Below are 20,910 nucleotides of genomic sequence, written 5' to 3' on the forward strand. Positions count from 1 at the left end.
AATGAAGTTAGGCTGTTGTGAGGTTTAGCAAGAATGCTAGGAGGCTCCACCCTTCCTTTCCCACCCCACCCCAAAAAGAGTTGCCCAAAAATCCTCGGGGAAGCAGTATGCCGCAGTAACTAGTAGTAGTAATACTAATAGTAGTGCTAGTCGAGTACTTACATTCAAATTATGGCAAAATCAAGTACAACCCTTAAAATAGTAAGAAACAACAGATGCCAGCTGGCATCCTTTCCCCAAATAGTAATTTAAGCAATTTTTGCCTACAATTCAGTGCACACAATTGCTATATTTTTCCTGTGAATGCGTCAACTAAAACGTCTTGCAACCACAAACACTCAAACAGATGACGGAGCTTACTCCTTTCAACCACAAATGACCCTTGATCCCCATGCACAGCGACCAGGGAGTTTGCTCCGAGGTGGAGAGCCTACGAGCCATGGTGTAAGACACAAAGGTCCCAAGTGCACACGTCAGTGCGGATTCACCCCCAAAGCAGGACCACGTCTGAGTACTAGGAGTCCCGGGAGGCCACCCACGCCCATGAGACAGCCTCGGCCCTGGTCCCAAAGTTTAAAGGCGCGTCTTGAGCAGCAATGGGGGCTCCTCGACCCCTGGGCACTGCCCGATGCCCTCTAAATAGGGAGTGTCCCAGAGGCGCACCCTCCGCACTCACCTCTGATCACCTCGGCCACCAAAGGGGTCCCTGCACCCTCCCGGCTCATGACTCCACAGCATCTGGAAGGCGGGGCAGAGGGGAAGTACCGGGCGGCGGGGGAGAGGAGGGCCGCGACCACACCCCCGAAGTTTAAAAAGCAAAAAAGTTTAAAGGGCCGCGCCCAAACACTCGGCACAGCGACACCCCTCGGCCGGCCACCCAGCCACAAGCTCAGGAGAACCAACCCCGGAAGTTCAAAACTTCACAAACGCCCCAGACGGGGTGGTGAGGGACGGGTGCGGAAACCAGCCCCAGCCGCCCGGGCTGAGTTTCGCCCCGCCTCGGGGCCACTCGGGGGTCGGTCATCTGCAGCACTAGGCCCCTCCAGCGCCGCAAGTCTCTACTCAAAGTCGGGAGGTGCAGCAGAAGGTCACAGAGGCAAACGCCGGCCTGGTTAAGAAAGCGGCTCCCAAACCGATTAGAAGGATTTCTCGGAAGAGAAGGGCTTGCCAGTGCATCTGACCCCCAGCCTTGTGCTCGGCTGTCTTCGCCGCCGCCACCAGGGGACGCTACAGCAGGCCGCAGGAGAGGTCGGCGCCTCGACAACCCCGCGGGCTTGGAGCTCCCTCCACTCTGGGGTGGAGACTCGCTGAGTGGCTCGCCTGAGTGCTGGTGTCTCCTTTTAAAGGGGCCTTTTCAAAACTGTTCAAAATTTAAAGGTACGCCTGAAGCAGAGGTTATCATTCCTTCCTTTAAAGGCCTTAGATTTCTACTCAGAAAAGTATTTGGATGGTTGAAAAACAGGAATTCTGACGCGATGCTAAGTGACAATTTAAGAATTTTCTAAACCTATGTTAGTCTCCAGTGAAAACCAAAGTAAGTTGCAGTATGAATACGGTCCTAATTTTGTTATATATAATATGGTAGTGGGATTATGGGGGATTTTTATTTCCTTCTGTATTCTAGGATTCCTACAGAAAAGAGTTACTTTAATAATCCGTGAAAAATGTTTGCAATGACTCTCCCTTAAAACGAACAAGCAATACAGTAACTACTCTTTCCCAAGAATTACACTTTTGTCATCTCAATAGAATAGACACGTTATATTTCACAATATATACATTTCTGCCTTAAAAGTAAACCTGCATTATCTCCTAACCTTATTCTAAACTTCCAGACAGACCAGATGTTTTTAAGTGTAAAAAACAAAACACTGAATTATTTTTTAATGAAGAATATCTTTCTAAATGAAAATATAAGCTACGCAAATCTGTTAAACTGATAAACATTTTAAAAATAGTCTTCATGGCAATAAATACAAATTCACGACATAAACTGGAAAAATATTCTAAATCCATCTCAAGAACACACCCAACTTCAATTTTATCTTAGGGCAAAATAATAAAAATAAAATTTAAACTATACGGTACTACTTTTCCTTCAGACTGGCAAAAATGGAAGGAATTTGATAAGCACTGTGTTGGTGAGGTGGGGAAACAGGCCCTCATAGTCTGTGGGTAAGAATGCAAACTGTGACAGCCTCCATGAAGGGCAACAAAAGGCAATTTGGCAGAAATTTCCAAGGCTGAAAACTGAACACTGGCAAGACTGCCAAGATGGACATCTTTACAGGTGTTTACAGGCTGGATGATTCATAGGTACACATTTAAAACACATATGTATATGACTGTATATGAAATCTTGCATATCTCTGGAAGGAAAGACAAAAAAACCTGGTGTTTGCCTTTATAGGGGGAAACTATCTGTAATTAGGGAAGTTATGGTAAGAAAGATTTATTCGTTTTTGTAACTTTTGAATTTTGTAGCATATATTACCTATTCAAAATTATGAAGCTTTTGAAAAGTAAACTTGCTGGCTGAAAGTGTTCTTCCAAAGCTGACTTCATTAAGGCACAAAGCATTCAGTAAACACAGTATGCTGCTGCTGCTGTTGCTAAGTCGATTCAGTCGTGTCCGACTCTGTGCGACCCCATAGAGGGTAGCCCACAAGGCTCCGCCATCCCTGGGATTCTCCAGGCAAGAATACTGGAGTGGGTTGCCATTTCCTTCTCCAGTGCATGAAAGTGAAAAGTGAAAGTGAAGTCGCTCAGTTGTATCCGACTCTTAGCGACCCCATGGGCTGCAGCCCACCAGGCTCCTCTGTCCATGGGATTTTCCAGGCAAGAGTACTGGAGTGGGTTGCAATTTCCTTCTCCAGTATAAGACAATCTAGAAAATGTCCTTTGCACACTTCTAAACAACAGAACTGGTTAGTGCTACCATCTCTTGAAATCCAGTTTCTTTTAACAAACCCAAATAAAACCGGAAGGAGCTACACAGAAATGGGGAGAGATTTTCCCTCCAAGTCCAAACCTGAAATTCAGTTCCCAAAGGAAATATTTTATATATTACAGGGTGAGGAAGACTCACTGATTTTCTTATGTCCAATTACCTGTGCACAAGATATTCTCAAATTGTTATTCTAGAGTCATATTGTGATAAACTACAATAGAGGCCAGAGTGCTGGGATGAGAGCTATTTATTAGAAAACTGGAGCTGGAAAATAGGTCTCTTTAAAACATTTTGATTAAAAGTTCATGATTAAACTTACTATCCTATTGTAAACCCATGTGTCCTCCCTTTAAAGTGTTTGTAGTCAAAAAACAAAACTGAAGTACTGAAGTGGTAAACTGTCTTGCCCTACACTCTGTCACATAGTTACCACTCCTGCTTCTTTGACAGAAAAGATACAGTAGAAGTATATTAAATCTCATGGTTTTTAAATATTGACAAAAACATTCAAAATCCATCCTTGTGCCAAATTTGTCTATAGTTTTGATATGGCTTATGGGTCTCTAGTTTACTACCTCTTCCTTTAATAAGTATTTGTTAAGTTAATAATATTTTCCTACATAACAACTAGCTATTGGGATGAAAAGTGTTAGTCGCTCAGTCATGTCTGACTCTTTGCGACCTCGTGGACTGTAGCCCACCAGTCTCCTCAGTCCGTGGAATTCTCCAGGCAAGAATACTGGACTGGGTAGCCATGCCCTTCTTCAGGAGATCTTCCCAATACAGGGATCAAACCCAGGTCTCCTGCATTGCAGGCAGATTCTTTACTGTCTGAGCTACCAGGGAAGCCCAGTTAATCATAAAATAGAGAGAGTTATATTCTAAACCAATTGAGAAATATATGTAGTAGTCAGGTGGCAATGATAACACAGTATCTACTTTTTAGTAGAAATGATGAAAAGAACTCTAAATACAATAAGCTTCCCACCCATTCTGTTTTCTCCCTGGAACCGGACTGACTTCACAAGTCCTGGCAGAGGGACTGGAGAGTGCAAGTCTTCCCTATGGGGTAGTGAAGTCTGCCCTCAGTGAGCTCACTGTCAGACAAGCAGAAGGGAGAATTCACATCTCCTGGGAATAAGAAAGACCAGGCCAAAGAACAGGCTCCACCTGAACAGTGATTGTCCCTCAGAGAGGGCTAATAGCCATCACTCACATCTATGATTAGTCCCTTGTTCCTCGAGATGAGGAGTAACCAAGAGGAGCATAGGAAGAAATGTTCATAAAACAATGGCAAGTAACAATTACTGAGAGTTTAGTGCCAGGTATTACATTAATAAGCTCATTAATATAAAGCAAATGCTACTACTACTATCAGTATTTTTCAGGAAAGGAAACCTAACCTAAAGAAGCAAAATAACTAACCTGAGCAAAGTCACAAACTTGTAAAGTAACAGAATCAAGATCTTAACACAGGCTTTTTGCCTGAAGCCTGAAAATTTTAAACTCCTGCCTCAGAGACTTGCCTTAATATAAAGCAAGAATAATTAAAACAGTAAGATTTTAGCACAGGAACATAGAAACGTGAACCCAGGCAAATATGAAAACCTAGTATATGAGAAAAATCAGTCACAAAGAAGGCCTTACTCAGTAATGGACAAATGTCTATAAGTATGAAAAGAAAACAAGGTACCAATCTGACATATAAAACAAAGACCAAATGAAGTAAGTTTTTAAAAGCTGTCAGATAACTATAAAAATTATACCAACTAATTTTATAATTTAAATGGGACTTTTAAGCATGACACAAAACTCAAGGTATAAAGAAAAAAAACAGAAACTTGAAGAAAATATATAATCATCATCACAATGATAAAATCTGTAAAACAATATAAAAACCCAATAGAAAATAAAATTCTATAAAGGCTACAAACAATTAAGAAAAGAAATACAAATAGCCAATAGCATATTAAATTTAATCTTACCAGTGGCTCAACATTAAAAAGTCCAACACATCATGAATAGATTATGGAAGAAACCCACAGAAGAAGTAATTAAAATCAACTCATGCCAAATTAATACTTTATACAATGGGACTAAAAGAAAATATTTTTAAACTGATCAAAGTTATCTTCCAGATACCTTGGGGAAATACTGCAGTTCATGCGTTAACTTCATAAGTATCTCCCTAAAATGAAAACCAAGATGAAAATTTCTACTACCATGACTTCTGTTTAATAATGTAATAACTGGAAGTGCTCACGAATGCCAAGATAAAAAGAAATGAGGGAAGACTTAGAAAGAAACAAAACGGTACTTATTTATACACGACTGTCTGCCTAGAAAATACAAAAGAATCTGTAGACGAACTATTAGAATAAATAAATAAATGTTTGCAAACTTTCTGGATTTACATGATTAGGAGTTTTTAAAAGAATTTTTTCTGTGTACTACTTGTAATAACTAATAAAAAATATAAGTGCATAGTCACTTATGAATATAGGAAAGATAAAAGCAGGTTTTTATTGGGAAGATTCACTGTCACAAAGATGGTAATTTCATTCAAACTAAATGCATTCTTATCAAAATCTCAACAGAACTTTTCACAAGACTTAACAAGCTGATCCTAAAATTAATCTACAAGACCATAGGGCCAAGAAGAACTGAGACCAATTCGAAAACAAACATAAAGGGGCCTTCGCCCTACCAAATATTAAAACTTGCAATAATTTAGGCATGTAGAATTGACACATATGCTAGATCTCTATCTATTATACATAAGAGCTCAGTAACAGACCCCATAAACATAGAAACTTCACTTATGACACATGTAGCTTTGAAGATCAATAGCAACAGTGTGTGTACACTCAGTCACTGAGTCATGTCTGACTCTTTGGGACCCCACGGACTGTGGCCTGTCTCCTCTGTCCATGGAGTTTTCCAGGCAAGAATACTACAGTGGGTTGCCATTTCCTACTCCAGCAGATCTTCCCACCCCAGGGATCAAATCCAAGTATCTTGCATTGGCAGGCAGATTCTTTAGCACTGCACCACCTGAGAAGCCATGGTAAAAGTAAGAATGCTCAACACATGCTGCAGTGACAATTGGTTGTATGTACTGTTAGATTCATGAATCAAGGTAAACTGGTCATACAGGAGATGGCAAGAGTGAACATTGAGATTTTAGGAATCAGTGAACTCAAATGGATAAGGATAGGCAAATTTAATTCAGATGACCATTATATGTACTACTCTGGGCTATAATCCCTTAGAAGAAATGGAGTAGCCCTCATAGTCAATAAAAAAAGTCCAAAATGCAGTTACTTGGTTGCAATCTCAAAAATGACAGAATGATCTCATTTCATTTCTAAGGCAAACCATTCAACATCACAGTAATCTGAGTTTATGCCCCAACCACTAATGCTGAAGAAGCTGAAGCTGAACAATTCTATGAAGACCTACAAGACCTCATAGAACTAACACTAAGAAAAGATGTCCTTTTCATCATGGGGGACTGGAATGCAAAACTAGGAAGTCAAGAGATACCCGGAATAACAGGCAAGTTTTGTCTTGGAGTACAGAATGAAGTAGGGCAAATTCTAACAAAGTTTTGCCAAGAGAACACACTGGTCATAGCAAACATTCCCTTCCAATAACACCAGCAAAGACTCTACTTATGGACATCACCAGATAGTCAGTACCAAAATCAGATAGATTACAGTCTTTGCAGCTGAAGATGGAGAAGCTTTATACAGTCAGCAAAAACAATACCTGGAGCTGACTGTGGCTCAGCTCATCAGCAAAATTCAGGCTCAAACTGAAAAAAGGAAAACCACTAGGCCATTTAGGTATGACCTAAATAAAATCCCTTATGATTATACAGTGGAGGTGATGGAACAGATTCAAGGGATTAGATCTGGTAGACAGAGTGCCTGAAACTATGGATGGAGGTTCGTAACATTGTACAGGGGGTAGTGACCAAAACTATACCCAAGAAAAAGAAATGCAAAAAGGCAAAGTGGTTGTCTGAGGAGGGCTTACAAATAGCTGAGAAAAGAAGAGAAGCAAAAGGCAAAGGAGAAAGGGAAAGATATTCCCAACTGAATGCAGAGTTCCAGAGAATAGCAAGGAGAGATAAGAAAGCCTTCTGAAGTGAATAATGCAAAGAAATAGAGGAAAACAAAAGAATGGGAAAGACTAGAGATCTCCTCAAGGAAACTGGAGATACCAAGGAACAGTTCATGCAAAGATAGGCACAATAAAGGACAAATATGGCAAGCTCCTCATAGAAGCAGAAGAGATTAAGAAAAGGTGGCAAGAATACACAGAACTCTACAAAAAAGCTCTTAATGACCCAGATAACCACAGTGGTGTGGTCATTCGCCTATAGCAAGATATCCTGGAGTGTGAAGTCAAGTGGGACTTAGGAAGCATTACTATGAACAAAGCTATTGAAGGTGATGGAATTCTAGCTGAGATATGTCAAATCCTAAAAGATGATGCTGTTAAAGTGTCGCACGCATTATACCAGAAAATTCAGAAAACTCAGCAGTGGCCAAAGGACTGGAAAAGGTCAGTTTTCATTCCAATCCCAAAGAAAAGCAATGCCAAAGAATGTTCAAATTACTGTACAATTGCACTCATGCCATCAAGATTATGCTCAAAATCCTGCAAGCTAGGCTTCAGCAGCACGTGAACCGAGAACACCCATATGTACAAGCTGCATTTAGAAAAGGCAGAGGAATCAGAGATCAAATAGCCAACATCCACTGGATCACTGAAAAAGCAAGAGAGTTCCAAAGAAACATCTACTTCTGCTTCATTGACTATGCTAAAGCCTTTGACTGTGTGAATCACAACAAACTGTGGAATATTCTTAATGAGATGGAAATACTAGACCACCTTACCTGCCTCCTGAGAAACCTGTATGCAGGACAAGAAGCAACAGTTAGAACTGGACATGGAACAATGGACTGGTTCCAAATTGGGAAAGGAGTATGTCAAGGCTGTATATTGTCACCCTGCTTATTTAACTTATATGCAGAGAACATCATGCAAAATGCCAGGCTGGATGAATCAGAAGTTGGAATCAAAATTACTGGAAGAAATATCAACAACTTCAGATATGCAGATACCACTTTAATGACAGAAAGTGAAGAGGAACTAAAAAGCCTCTTGAAAGTGAAAGAAGAGAGTGGAAAAAGCTAGCTTAAAACTCAACATTCAAAACACTAAGGTTATGGTATCCAGTCCTAACACTTCTTGGTAAAAGATGAGGAAAATGTGGAAACAGTGTCAGATTTCATTTTCTTGGGCTCCAAAATCAATGCAGAAGATTGATATCAAAATCAATACAGCCATGAAATTAAAAGATGCTTGCTCCTTGGAATATCTATGACAAACCTAAACAACGTATTAAAAAGCAAAGACATCACTTTGCTGACAAAGATCTGTATAGTCAAAGCTATGGTTTTTCCAGTAGTCATGTATGGATGTGAGAGTTGGACCATAACGAAGGCTGATGGCTGAAGAACTGATGGTTTTGAATTATGGTGCTGGAAAAAGCTCTTGAGAGTCTCTTGGACTGCAAGGAGATCAAATCAGTCAATCTAAAGGAATTCAGCCCTGAATGCTCATTGGAAGGACTGGTGCTGAAGCTGAAGCTCCAAAACTTTGGCCGCCTGATTTGAAGACCTGATTCATTGGAAAAGACCCTAATGCTGAGAAAGACTGAGGGGAGGAGGAGAAGTGGGCAACAGAGGATGAGATGGTTGGATGGCCTCACCAACTCAATGGACATGAGTTTGAGCCAACTCTGAGAGATACTGAAGGACAGGGAAGCCAGGCATGCTGCAGTTCATTGGGTCACAAAGTGTCAGACACGACTGAGCGACTGAACAACAACAAAATGCAGAGTACATCATGCTGGATGAATCACAAGCTGGAATCAGGATGCTAGGAGAAATATCAATAACCTTACATATGCAGATGATACTACCCTAAAGCCAGAAAGTGAAGAGGAACTAAAGAGCCTCTTGATGAAAGTGAAAGAGGAGAGTGAAAAAGCTGGCTTAAAACTCAACATTCAAAAAATGAAGATCATGGCCTCCGGTCCCATCACATTATGGCAAACAGATGGGGAAAAAATGGAAATATGACAGGTTTTATTTTCTTGGGCTTCAAAATCACTGCAGACTGTGACTGCAGCCACAAAATTAAAAGATGCTTGTTCCTTGGAAGAAAAGCTATGACAATCCTAGACAGCATATTAAAAAGCAGGGATATTACTTTACTGACAAAGGTCCACAGTCAAAACTATGATTTTTTCCAGTAGTCATGTGCAGATGTGAGAGTTGAATCATAAAGAAAGCTGATTATCAAAGAACTTGAGAAGACTTTTGAGAGTCCCTTGGACTGTAAGATCAAACCAGTCAATCCTAAAGGATCAACCCTGAAAATTCATTGGAAGGACTAATGCTGAAGCCAAAGTTCCAATACTTTGGCCACCTGATGAGAAGAGCTGACTCATTGGAAAAAACCCTGATGTTGGGAAAGATTGAGGGCAGGAGAAGAAGGGGCCAACAGAGGATGAGATGGTTGGATGCCATCACTGACTCAATGGACATGAGTTTGAGCAAACTCCAGGATATAGTGAAGGACAGGGTAGCCTGGCGTGCTGCAGTCCATGGGGTTGCAAAGAGATTGACTGGACTAGGGACTGAACAACAAGAGTAACATTGTCTAGGGTGGAAGGAGGGAGGAAATTCTATCTTTATCACACCACAGGCCACCACACACCAAAGAAGAAAAAGAAAAAAAAAAAAAAAAAAAAAAGCCTAGCTAGGGACTTTCCTGGTGGTCCAGTGGCTAAGACTCTGTGCTCCCAATGCAGAGGGCTCAGGTTAGATCCCTGGTCTGGGAACTATATTCCACATGCCACAAGTAAGAGTTCTCATACCACAACTATGACCCACAGCAGCCAAATAAATACTAAGTAAAAAAATTTTTGTAAAAGCCTAACTATAAGAAGAAAAGTTTTACAAGTCCTAGAAGAAAATATAGAAAAGTAACTCAAACAGTGGGGTAGAGATGGATTTAAAAAAATAAAAACAAAAAAACAAGTCTAAAATATAAAGCAAAAGATTGAGAAATTTGATTATATGAAGATTTAATGCTTCTGCTTTTAAGACCCCAAAAACAAAATTTAAAAAGGTAACTCACAGTCCAGGAAGACAGGTACAATGCATGAAAGCAACAAAAGATTAGTATTTAGAATTTACAAAGAACTATAAATCAAAGATAAAAAGCTAACACTCCCAACAAACAAATGGGCAGAGGTTGGGACTAAGAAATTCACAAAAGAAGAAACCTCATTGTCCTACCTTGCTCCTCTTTTTCTTACCTACCTAGAGTGAGTATGGTTTTGGTCTGCTCTATGCCCTATAAGTTGACTTTATTAGTCAGAATAATGTATGGCAAAAAACAACTCTTAAATCTTTATGATTTAATTTACAAAAGAGGCCATTTCTTTCTGGTGCTGCATGTCCAGCCCAGATGCTGCAGTGGAGGAGGCTCTATTCTGCACAGTAACCCAAGGATTCAAGATGATGGAGGCTCCACCAATTTGCAGATGCATCATCTGGAATTTATCCCTGGGGCTGCCCAATATGCCAGTGACTGCTTGTGTAAGTAATTCCACTAGCTTACAGATATAAATGTACATAGGTATAAACCAAGCTCCATAATGTTATCAGTAATAAAGTTTACATTTAATTTTTTATCTGTTTAACTCCTATGTTCCTCAATCAACTCCAGAACAAAATGGGGAAGAGTAATCTTGTCTAAAGATGCTCCAGACATCCTCCCCCAATAATATGTCAGTCTCCATATTCACCTGTATTTCTAAAATATTTTATAAATAAATTTTTAGAAAGAAGAATTATAAAGTTTTCATACCTTTCAAATCGCTGGAGCAAGTGAAAAAATAAAACTAAGAAAACATGATCAAGGCATCAAACACTAAGAAGAAACATGGCAATCAGAAAACAAAATAATTCCAAACATATCAGTAAGAATAAAACATGCAAAATATTTAAATTCACCTATTAAATTTTTTTCAAGTTGAATTTAAAAAATTCAACATAGAGACTTCCCTGGTGGTCCAGTGGTTAAGAATCCACCTTGCAATGCAGGGGACACGGGTTGGATCCCTGGTTGGGGAACTAAGATCCTACATGCCATACAACAAGTAAAAGCACACTGCAACTCAACTACTGGGCCTGTACCACAACTAGAGAACCTACGTGCTGCAACGAAAGATCCCGCATGCCACAACTAATACCTGGCTCCGCTAAATAAATAAACAAATACAAATTCAGCCTATATATTTACAGAGACAATTAAAACAGAACCATACAGAAAGTGTTTTAAGGATAGAAAATGATACATTACACAGTTGCTAGGAAAAAGAGCAGGTATAGCAATATCAACAATGGATGACATAGAATTTACAGCAAAAAGCAATAAAGACAAAGATGCTTCACAATTACATAATCTACCAAGAGATTACAACAATCACACATCTTAAACATTTTAAATCTATAACACAAAACTAGTGAAAACAGGAAAAATTAGTAAAGTCATAATAATAGGCTAACACCCCTCCAAAACATAAAATAAGGAATTAGAAGCTTGATCTAGTAAATAAAGAGAATCACTTTCAACAGAGAGCACAAAATTTTCAAAAATAGGGTATTCACTGAAGTCATTGCATACTAGGTTACAAGGAAATCACAACAAATTCAGGAAAGCAAAGATCATACTTACAGATCATACAATTAATGCAGTACAAGAAAATTTGAAGTTTATTGATGAAAATACCATAAAACAAGCAAAAATCTATCAACCTGAAAATATTTAAAACCTGTTTCTACATAACTTGCAACAAAGGGAAATTAAAAGACAATTCAACACAAATTATGTAACAATCTCAGTAAGAATTCATATTAAAATCTGTGGTATTTGCTTAAATAAAAATCTAAAGAAATTCATCTGCCTAAAAAAAGCCTCCCTCTGTTAAAACATTGACACACACACACACACACACACACACACACATCTACCTGGATTAAAAAGCTGAACATAATAGTTCTGGTTCCCTGTATTCTAGGCCATGGTAGGCTTGTCCTCACTCCTTTGAGATTAAATGAGCAGAGGTGAAATTCATCACTTCTGGGTCAGTTCACTTAATTGATGGTACAAAAACCTCTATAGACCTCTCCCTCTGACCAGCAGCTATCAAGATAATATCAGAATACATCCACTTTAGAAAACTGGTATTTATAAGGAGTGAACATCACACACCTTCTGACTTGGGGCAGGGGGGGCAAAATTCCACTTCTAAGGACAGATACAGCAAAAATGTATACACATGCTCACCAAGAAAGGGGCAAACAGTGGTTCACAGAATCATTACTTGTAATAGCCAAAACTGAACACAAACTAAATGTCCAGAAACTGTGGACAGAAACACTGCGGTACTTTCTTACAGTAGAATATTATATAACAAAAAGAATGAATGGATGAACTGTGCACAATATCATGGATGATTCTCACCAATATACTGGTCAGTGAAAAAAGCCAAACAAGAGTACATAAAGTATGATTACATTCATATAGATTTCAAAGCCAGACAAATCTTTGGCAATTAAAAATGTGTTTATCCTTGGAAGGGGAGTGACTAGGAAAGAGCTCAAAGGGGTAGATTCTGGGGTATGATGTTCTCTTTCTCAATCTATGTGCTAGTTATTTATCCATGATGTACAAACCTGTCTACCAAGTTGTTCACTTTGTACAAATTTCTGTGTATGAATTATTACTACACATATTATAGATATGCAGGCATGCATGCTAAGTCATTTCTAAGTCGGTTCCAACTCTTTGCGACCCTATGGACCACAGCCTGCCAGGCTCCTCTGTCCATGGGATTCTCAAGCAAGAATACTGGAGTGCGTTGCCTTGCCCTACTCCATTATAGATATATGTATATATTATAAGGTGGCTCAAATGGTAAAACAGTAGGACTTCTCTGGTGGCTCAGAGGGTAAAGCGTCTGTCTTCAATGCAGGAGACCTGGGTTCGATCCCTGGGCGGGGAAGATCCCCTGGAGAAGGAAATGGCAACCCACTCCAGTATTCTTGCCTGGAAAACCCCATGGATGGAGAAGCCTGGTGGGCTACAGTCCATGGAGTCACAAAGAGTTAGACACAACTGAGTGAGTTCACTTTCAAATGGTAAAGAATCTGCCTGCAATGCAGGAGACCAGAGTTCAATCTCTGGGTCAGGTTCAGGAAGATCCCTTGGAAAAAGGAATGGCTATCTACTCCAGTATTCTTACCTGGAGAATTCCATAAATAGAAGAGCCTGGTGGACTACAGTCCATGAGGTCAGAAGAGTTGGACAGAACTGAGTGACTAACACTTTCACTTTCATAAAATAAATTAGACTTCATTATGATATTCTTCCCTAGTGGCTCAGACCATAAAGCGTCTGCCTACAATGCAGGAGACTGGGTTCAATCCCTGGGTCAGAAAGATCCTCTGGAAAAGGAAATGGCAACCCACTCCAGTACTCTTGCCTGGAGAATCCCGTGGACAGAGGAGCCTGGTGGGCTATAGTCCCGTGGGGTCGCAAAAAGTTGGACAAGACTAAGCGACTTCACTTTCACTTTCATGTTATACTCAATAAAAAGTTTTATGTGTAGTAGCTGTGCTCTAACAGCCTGGGTCATAAAGTAAGAAGATTTATAACAGGTCTTACTTAACCAATGACAGATATGCATCATGAACAAAAAATAAACCTTTACTCCTTACATGACATTAAGATGTTGGGGTTGTCATCATAACATAACCTAGCCTTATCCTAATGACATATATCTTTAAGTCTTAAACAAAGACATAATATGCACAAGCTATAAGAAAAATGATTTGATAAATTTATAAAAGAAACCATTAAAACATTTTTAGAAGGGGGTGGGAGGAGAGTGGGATACAGGATCCAACCTGAAAAAACTCCTAACAGCCAAAGCTGAAAAATTTGAGCAATGAAGTACATAATACTGGATTATCAGTTCAGTTCAGTCACTCAGTCATGTCCGACTCTTTGCAACCCCATGAATCACAGCACGCCAGGCCTCCCTGTCCATCACTAACTCCCGGAGTTCACCCAGACTCCCATCCATCGAGTCAGTGATGCCATCCAGCCATCTCATCCTCTGTCATCCCCTTCTCTTCCTGCCCCCAATCCCTCCCAGCATCAGAGTCTTTTCCAATGAGTCAACTCTTCGCATGAGGTGGCCAAAGTACTGGAGTTTCAGCTTTAGCATCATTCCTTCCAAAGAAATCCCAGGGCTGATCTCCTTCAGAATGGACTGGATGGATCTCCTTGCAGTCCAAGGGCCTCTCAAGAGTCTTCTCCAACACCACAGTTCAAAAGCATCGATTCTTCGGCGCTCAGCCTTCTTCACAGTCCAACTCTCACATCCATACATGACCACAGGAAAAACCATAGCCTTGACTAGACAAACCTTTGTTGTCAAAGTAATGTCTCTGCTTTTGAATATGGATTATAACCCAAAGTAAAAAATAAATACACATGAATACAAGCTGATATAAAAGTTATTGAATAAAATGAAAGAGAGACAAATCTTCCTTACATGCTGCTGCTGCTGCTAAGTCGCTTCAGTCGTGTCCGACTCTGTGCGACCCCACAGACAGCAGCGCACCAGGCTCCCCCGTCCAGGCAAAAACACTGGAGTGGGTTGCCATTTCCTTCTCCAGTGTGTGCAAGTGAAAGGGTAGTCGCTTCAGTCGTGTCCAACTCTGTGAGACCCCACAGACAGCAGCGCACCAGGCTCCCCCGTCCAGGCAAAAACACTGGAGTGGGTTGCCATTTCCTTCTCCAGTGTGTGAAAGTGAAAGGGTAGTCGCTCAGTCGTGTCCAACTCTTAGCGACCCCATGGACTGCAGCCTACCAGGCTCCTCCGTCCACAGGATTTTCCAGGCAAGAGTACTGGAGTGGGGTGCCATTGCCTTCTCCCTTCCTTACATAAGTATTCCAAATAATATATGTAGATACTTCCTTCTAAGAGTTAGAGCTTAACTCCCCCCATCTTTTTGAGTATGGGTTGGACTTAGTGACTGGCTTCCAAAAAATATAGCATGGAAAGGGAACATTAGCAACTTCACAGAGGAACCTGTCAACACTACTTTAACCAAGTGTTCATAATTCACCAAAGATATCATGTGGATGTCATGTCCCCCTGATATGATATAATGAGAAGGGCACTTTTCCTCTGCAGTATTTTATTCCAAAAATCCAGTCTAGTCATTAGAAAATATTGAGAGAGTCAGTTCCTAGGTAAGCTGATAAGAAGTCCGGGGTCCCTGAAGAGGAGAAAGGGGTCTGGAACCCTCAAGAAGGAGAAAGAGGTCTGGGGCTCTCAAGGAGAAAAAGACAAACTTTTTTCTACATTGCTTTGTTTTAGTCATTATAACAATGTATCTTGCTCCAGAACATTTCCTCCTTAACAAGAATGTTTTCTGACTAATCTTGTTATCTTAAGAGATATATACATATTGTGGGAGTGGGTCTGGTAAGACCTTTCTATTGTTAGTTCTAATCTTGTTAATTTAAGATGTATGTTGCGGGAGCAGGTCTGGTAAAAGTATATGAGGCCTTGATAAGACTAGTGAAATGGGGGCACTCTCAGTACCCCTTCTGATGTCTAGTCAGAAGCTTTCCCTGTCCCTTTTTCACGTTAATACAACTCTGCTACACAAAAGCTCTTGAGTGATCAAGCCTGGTCCCTGGTCCCAAAGCTAAATCTTCTTCTTTGGAGACCATGAATCTGACATCATTCCCCATATGCTATCTATATCACAGAAAATTTGAGGGGCATTCTATAAAATACCTGCCCAGTACTCATCAAAACTGTCAATGTCATGTAAAACACAACTGAGAAATTGTCATGGACCTTAGGGGTGGCTAAGGAGATGACAACTAAATGCAATGTGGCATCCTAGATTAAATCCTGGAATAGAAAAAGGGCATTAATGGGAAAATTAGGGAAATGTGAATAAAGCCTAGACTATATGTAATAGTATATCAATAACATATCAACCAGTATTGGTTTCTTAATGTCCCACAGTAATACAGCATGACGTTATGGACTGAATTGTGTTCCCTGCCTCAAATTCATGTGTTGAAGTCCTAGTCCTCAATATGCCTGTCTTTAGAGACAGGGCTTTTTAAGAGGTGTTAGTCACTCAATCCTGTTTGACTTTTTGCAACCCCATGCACTGGATCTCAGTGGGCTCCTCTGTCCATGGAATTCTCTAGGCAACAATACTGGAGTGGGTTGCCATGCCCTTCTCCAGGGAATTGTCCCAACCTTGGGATCAAACCCAGGTCACTGGCACTGCATTCAGATTCTTTACCATCTGAGCCACCAGGAAAGCCCTTTTAAAGAGGTAATTATGGTTAAATGAGATTGTAAGCGTGGGGCCCTCATCCAATAGGACTGGTGCCCTTATAAGAAGAGGAAAAGACACCAGGAATGTAAGCACAGAGATAAGGCCACATGAGGTCACAGCAAGAAGGCACCAGAAATGAATCTTGCTGGCACCTTGCTCTTGGAATTCCAACCTCTAGATCTGTGAGAAAATAAATTTCTGTTGTTTAAGCCAGTGAGTGCATATTTCTTATTATGGCAACCCGAGCAAATTAATTCAAGTGATAATATTCAAGGAAACTAAAACTGGGTGAAGAGTATACAGGAATACTCTGTACTATCTTTGTAATGTTTCTATAAATCTAAATGTTATTTAACCTAGAAGGAAATGGACACATTCTTAGAAAGGTACAATCTTCCAAGACTGAACCAGAAAGAAATAGAAAATACAAACAGCTCAATCACAAGTGCTGAAATTGAAACTGTGGCTAAAAAACTTACAACAAACAAAAGTCCAGGACCAGATGGCTCCACAAGCAAATTGTATCAAACATTAGAGAAAAGTTAACACCTATCCTTCTGAAACTTTTCAAAAATTGCTGAAGAAGGAACACTCCAAAACTCATTTTAGGAGGCCTGAAACCATTACCCTGAGACCAAAACAAGTCAAAGACACCACACAAAAAAGAGAAAATTACAGCCCAATATCACTGCTGTATACAAGTGCAAAAATTCTCAACAAAACACTAACAAACCAAATCAAACAATAGAATAAAAGGTTCATACACCATGATCCAATGGGATTTATCCCAGGGATGCAAGGATTTTTCAATATCCGCAAATTAGTCAGTGTAATACACCATATTAACAACTTGAAGTATAAAAACCGTTATGATCATCTCAACAGATACAGAAAAAGCTTCTACTAAAAATTCAACACCCTAATTTATGATAAATTATGATAAATTTATGATAAATTATGATAAATGCCCACTCTCCATAAAGTGGGCATAGAGGGATCTACCTCAATGATAATAAAGGCCATTTACAACAAACCCACAGCTAACATCATACCCAATGGTGAAAATCTGAATGTATTTCCTCTAAGAGCAGGAAAAAGATAAGGATGTCCACTCTTGCCACATTATTCAACATAGTTCTAGAACTACCTACCAGCCATGGCCATCAGAGGGGAAAAAAAAATACATTAAGTCTGCTACATACAAACCTTCAAAGCTGTGAGCTTTCAAAGATGCAAATGTATTCACATGTCAAATCATGTAAGTTTGTTCATGTCGGGCATGCATTGTCACTTGCATGCATTCTCTACAAGTGGATGTGCGTTTGTGTACTTTATACTGTGCAGTACTGTATACAGCACAGCAGTGCAGTATCTTTGCTTCAGGCCCAGGACATCTGGGAGCAAGCATAAAAGCAGCAGTGATGTAACTGGTACTGTAAGAAGTGCCAAGCGATAACGATGGAAACAAAAGTGAAAATAATTGAGAGAGTGGAGCAAGGTGAAAAGATGGTAGATGTTGCTTGTTCTTGTAACACTGAACTCCTTGCTGTACAACACAAGGAGCTTACTGATGAAGACCTGGTAGAACTGGAGACCCAGAGAAAGGATGGAGAGACAAGAGGAAGAAGTAGTACCTGAAGAAGCAAAGAGATTCATGATGCAAGGGGATTTTCTTTATTTGAGGAGGTACTGTCAGTTTTTGAGGCTCAGGACACAAATGTAGAATGGTACATGAAAGACGCAGCAGCCACTCAAAATACAATCCAGTGCAACAGTGTCATCTGTGATGAGAAAAAAAAAAGAGCTACCACTCAGACATCATTGGATTTGTTTTTTTCAAAAGGGCAGACAGAATTGAATCCAGCAAGGAACCAGAACCTGTGCTACTAATGTCAAGCGTGAGTGAAACTGCATCTCCTGTTGCTGCTGATTCTTCAGTTCTGCCATCTCCCACTCTGCATCCCCCCTCCAGTCAGTAACTCTTCTTGCCTGTTCACTCAATGCCAGCCCCTGTGTGCTAACTGTTGTACTGTACTACTGTATTTTTCAAGGTTCTTTACTGTGAGAATAAAAATGTTTTCTTTATTTTTTGTTTTTTATATATTATTTGTGTGAAAAGTATTATAAACCTATTACACTACAGTACTATATAGCCAGTTGTATTAGTTGGGTATGTAGGCTAACTTTGTTGGGCTTATCAACAAACTGGACTTGTAAACATGCTCTTGTAGTTCATATGTAGGGAATTTACTGGAAAAGAATTCAAAGTGGAAAAGACGTACAACTGCCACTATTTGCAGATGACATGATACTATACAAATTAATAAAAAATCCTGAAGATGCTACCAGAAAGCTACTAGACTTCATCAATGAACTGGCTAAGGTTAAAGGGTATAACATTAATACACAATCTTTTGCATTTCTATATGCTAACAATGAAAGATCAGAAAGAAATACTAAGGAAACAATCCCTTTTACCATCCTATCAAAGAGACTAAAATACTTAAGAATAAACCTATCTAAGGAGGCAAAAATGTGTACTCTGAAAAATTATAAGACCCTGATGAAAGAAACAGAAGACTACACAAACAGATAGAAAGATATACCATGCTCTTGGATTGGAGGAATCACTGTTGTCCAAATGACTATAATACTCAAGGCAATATATATATTCAATGCAATGTCTATCAAATTACCAAGAGTATTTTTCACAGAACTGGAAATTTTTTTAAAACTTATATCAAAACACAAAAACCCTAATAACCAAAGCAGTCCTAAGAAAGAAAAATGGAGCTAGAGGAATCAGGCTCCCTGACTTTAGACTATACTTTAAAGCTACAGTCATCAAAACAGTATGATACAAGCACCAAAACAAAAATGTAGATCACTGGAACAGGATAGAAAGCCCAGAGATAAATCCATGCACTTATAGTCAACTAATCTATGACAAATGAGGCAAGAACATACAATGGAGAAAAGACCATCTCTTCAGTAAGTGGTGTGGGAAGATGGGAGAGCTACATGTAAAAGAAAGAAATTAGAATATTCTCTAACACCATATACAAAAATTAACTCAAAATGGATTAAAAACATAAGTGTTAAGGCGGAAAACTTTTAGAGGAAAATATACAAAGAAGACTCTGACATAAATTGCAGCAATTATCTTTTTGGACCCACCTCTTAGAGTAATGAAAATAAATAAAAACAAATGGGACCTAATCAAACTTAAAAGGTCTTGTTTAACAAAGGAAACCAAAGCAAACAGACAATCCACAGAATTTAGGAAAATATTTGCAGACAAAGCAACTTCAAGGGATTAATCTCCAAAGTGTACAAACAGCTCATGCAGCTCAATATAAAAACAAACAAACTAATAGAAAAATGGGCAGAAGCTCTAAATAGACATTTTTCCAAAGACAACATACAGCTGACCAGGAGACACATGAAAAGATGCTCAAAATCACGAATTAGTAAAGAAATGCAAATCAAAACCACAATGCAGTATCACCTCACACTGGTCAAAATGGCCATCATTAAAAAATCTACAAATAATAAATGCTGGAGAGGGTGTGGAGAAAGGAAACCCTCCTATAGTGTTGATGGGAATGTTAATTGGTACAACTACTATGGAGAACAGTATAGAGGTTCCTTAAAAAACTAAGTATAGAACTACCATATGATCCAGCAATTCCACTCCTAATCGTATACCCTGAGAAAACCATAATTTGAAAAGATACATGCACCCCAGGGTTCACCGCAGCACTATTTACAATAGCCAAGACATGGAAACAACCTAAATGTCCATCGACAGAAAAAAGGGATAAAGAAGATGTGGCGCATATATATTAGGTTGGTGCAAAAATAACTGTGGTTTCAGATGGTGAATTTAAAATCATTACAACTAAGCTCAAACACATCTTTATTAATCAAAACAGGAATCATTACAATCAACACATTTTTGCCAATGAGAAATAAGTTGGTTTATTCCTATAGCATAAAAATCTGTTCTTCGGGATTCAACTTGGAAATCATTTTGGAAATGCTCTTGGAAAGCATTTTCTGCCTCCTGCTGGTTGTGGAAGCATTTTCCCTGCAAAAAATTGTTGAGATGCTTGAAGAAATGGTAATCAGTTGGCAAGAGGGCAAGTGAATATGGCAGATGAGACAAAATTTTATAGCCCAATTTGGTCAACTTGTAAAGCACTGGTTGTGCAACATACAGTCAGGTGTTGTTGTGGAAAAGAACTGGGCCCTTTCTGTTGACCAATATCAACTGCAGGTGTTACAGTTTTTGGTATACCTCATCAATTTATTGAGCATATTTCTCAGATGCAATGGTTTCTCCAGGATTCAGAAAGCTGTCATGGATCAGACACCATCAAACAGTGCCCAAGACCTTTTTTAGTGCAAGTTTGGCTTTGAAAAGAG

General features: G+C 39.5%; 1 protein-coding gene across 19 annotated transcripts in view; it reads right to left on the minus strand.

Annotated features, from left to right (window-relative positions):
• CDC14B (cell division cycle 14B) overlaps positions 1–20,910 on the minus strand; it is a 128,189-nt gene that overhangs the window by 56,670 nt on the left and 50,609 nt on the right. Inside the window, exon 1 of one of the 19 annotated variants that reach the window (XM_055579023.1) lies at positions 677–817. The exons of 15 other annotated variants lie outside the window; for them this stretch is intronic. In XM_055579023.1, the coding sequence (XP_055434998.1) occupies positions 677–725 (49 nt within the window). In that variant the 5' untranslated portion in view covers positions 726–817. Of the gene's footprint in view, positions 1–676; positions 823–18,116; positions 18,264–20,910 lie in introns of those variants that run through there. 3 more of the 19 variants (XM_055579031.1, XM_055579018.1, XM_055579028.1) reach the window with 3 other exon arrangements.

Source organism: Bubalus kerabau, chromosome 4 (genome assembly GCF_029407905.1).
Source record: "Bubalus kerabau isolate K-KA32 ecotype Philippines breed swamp buffalo chromosome 4, PCC_UOA_SB_1v2, whole genome shotgun sequence".
Lineage (NCBI taxonomy): Eukaryota > Metazoa > Chordata > Mammalia > Artiodactyla > Bovidae > Bubalus > Bubalus kerabau.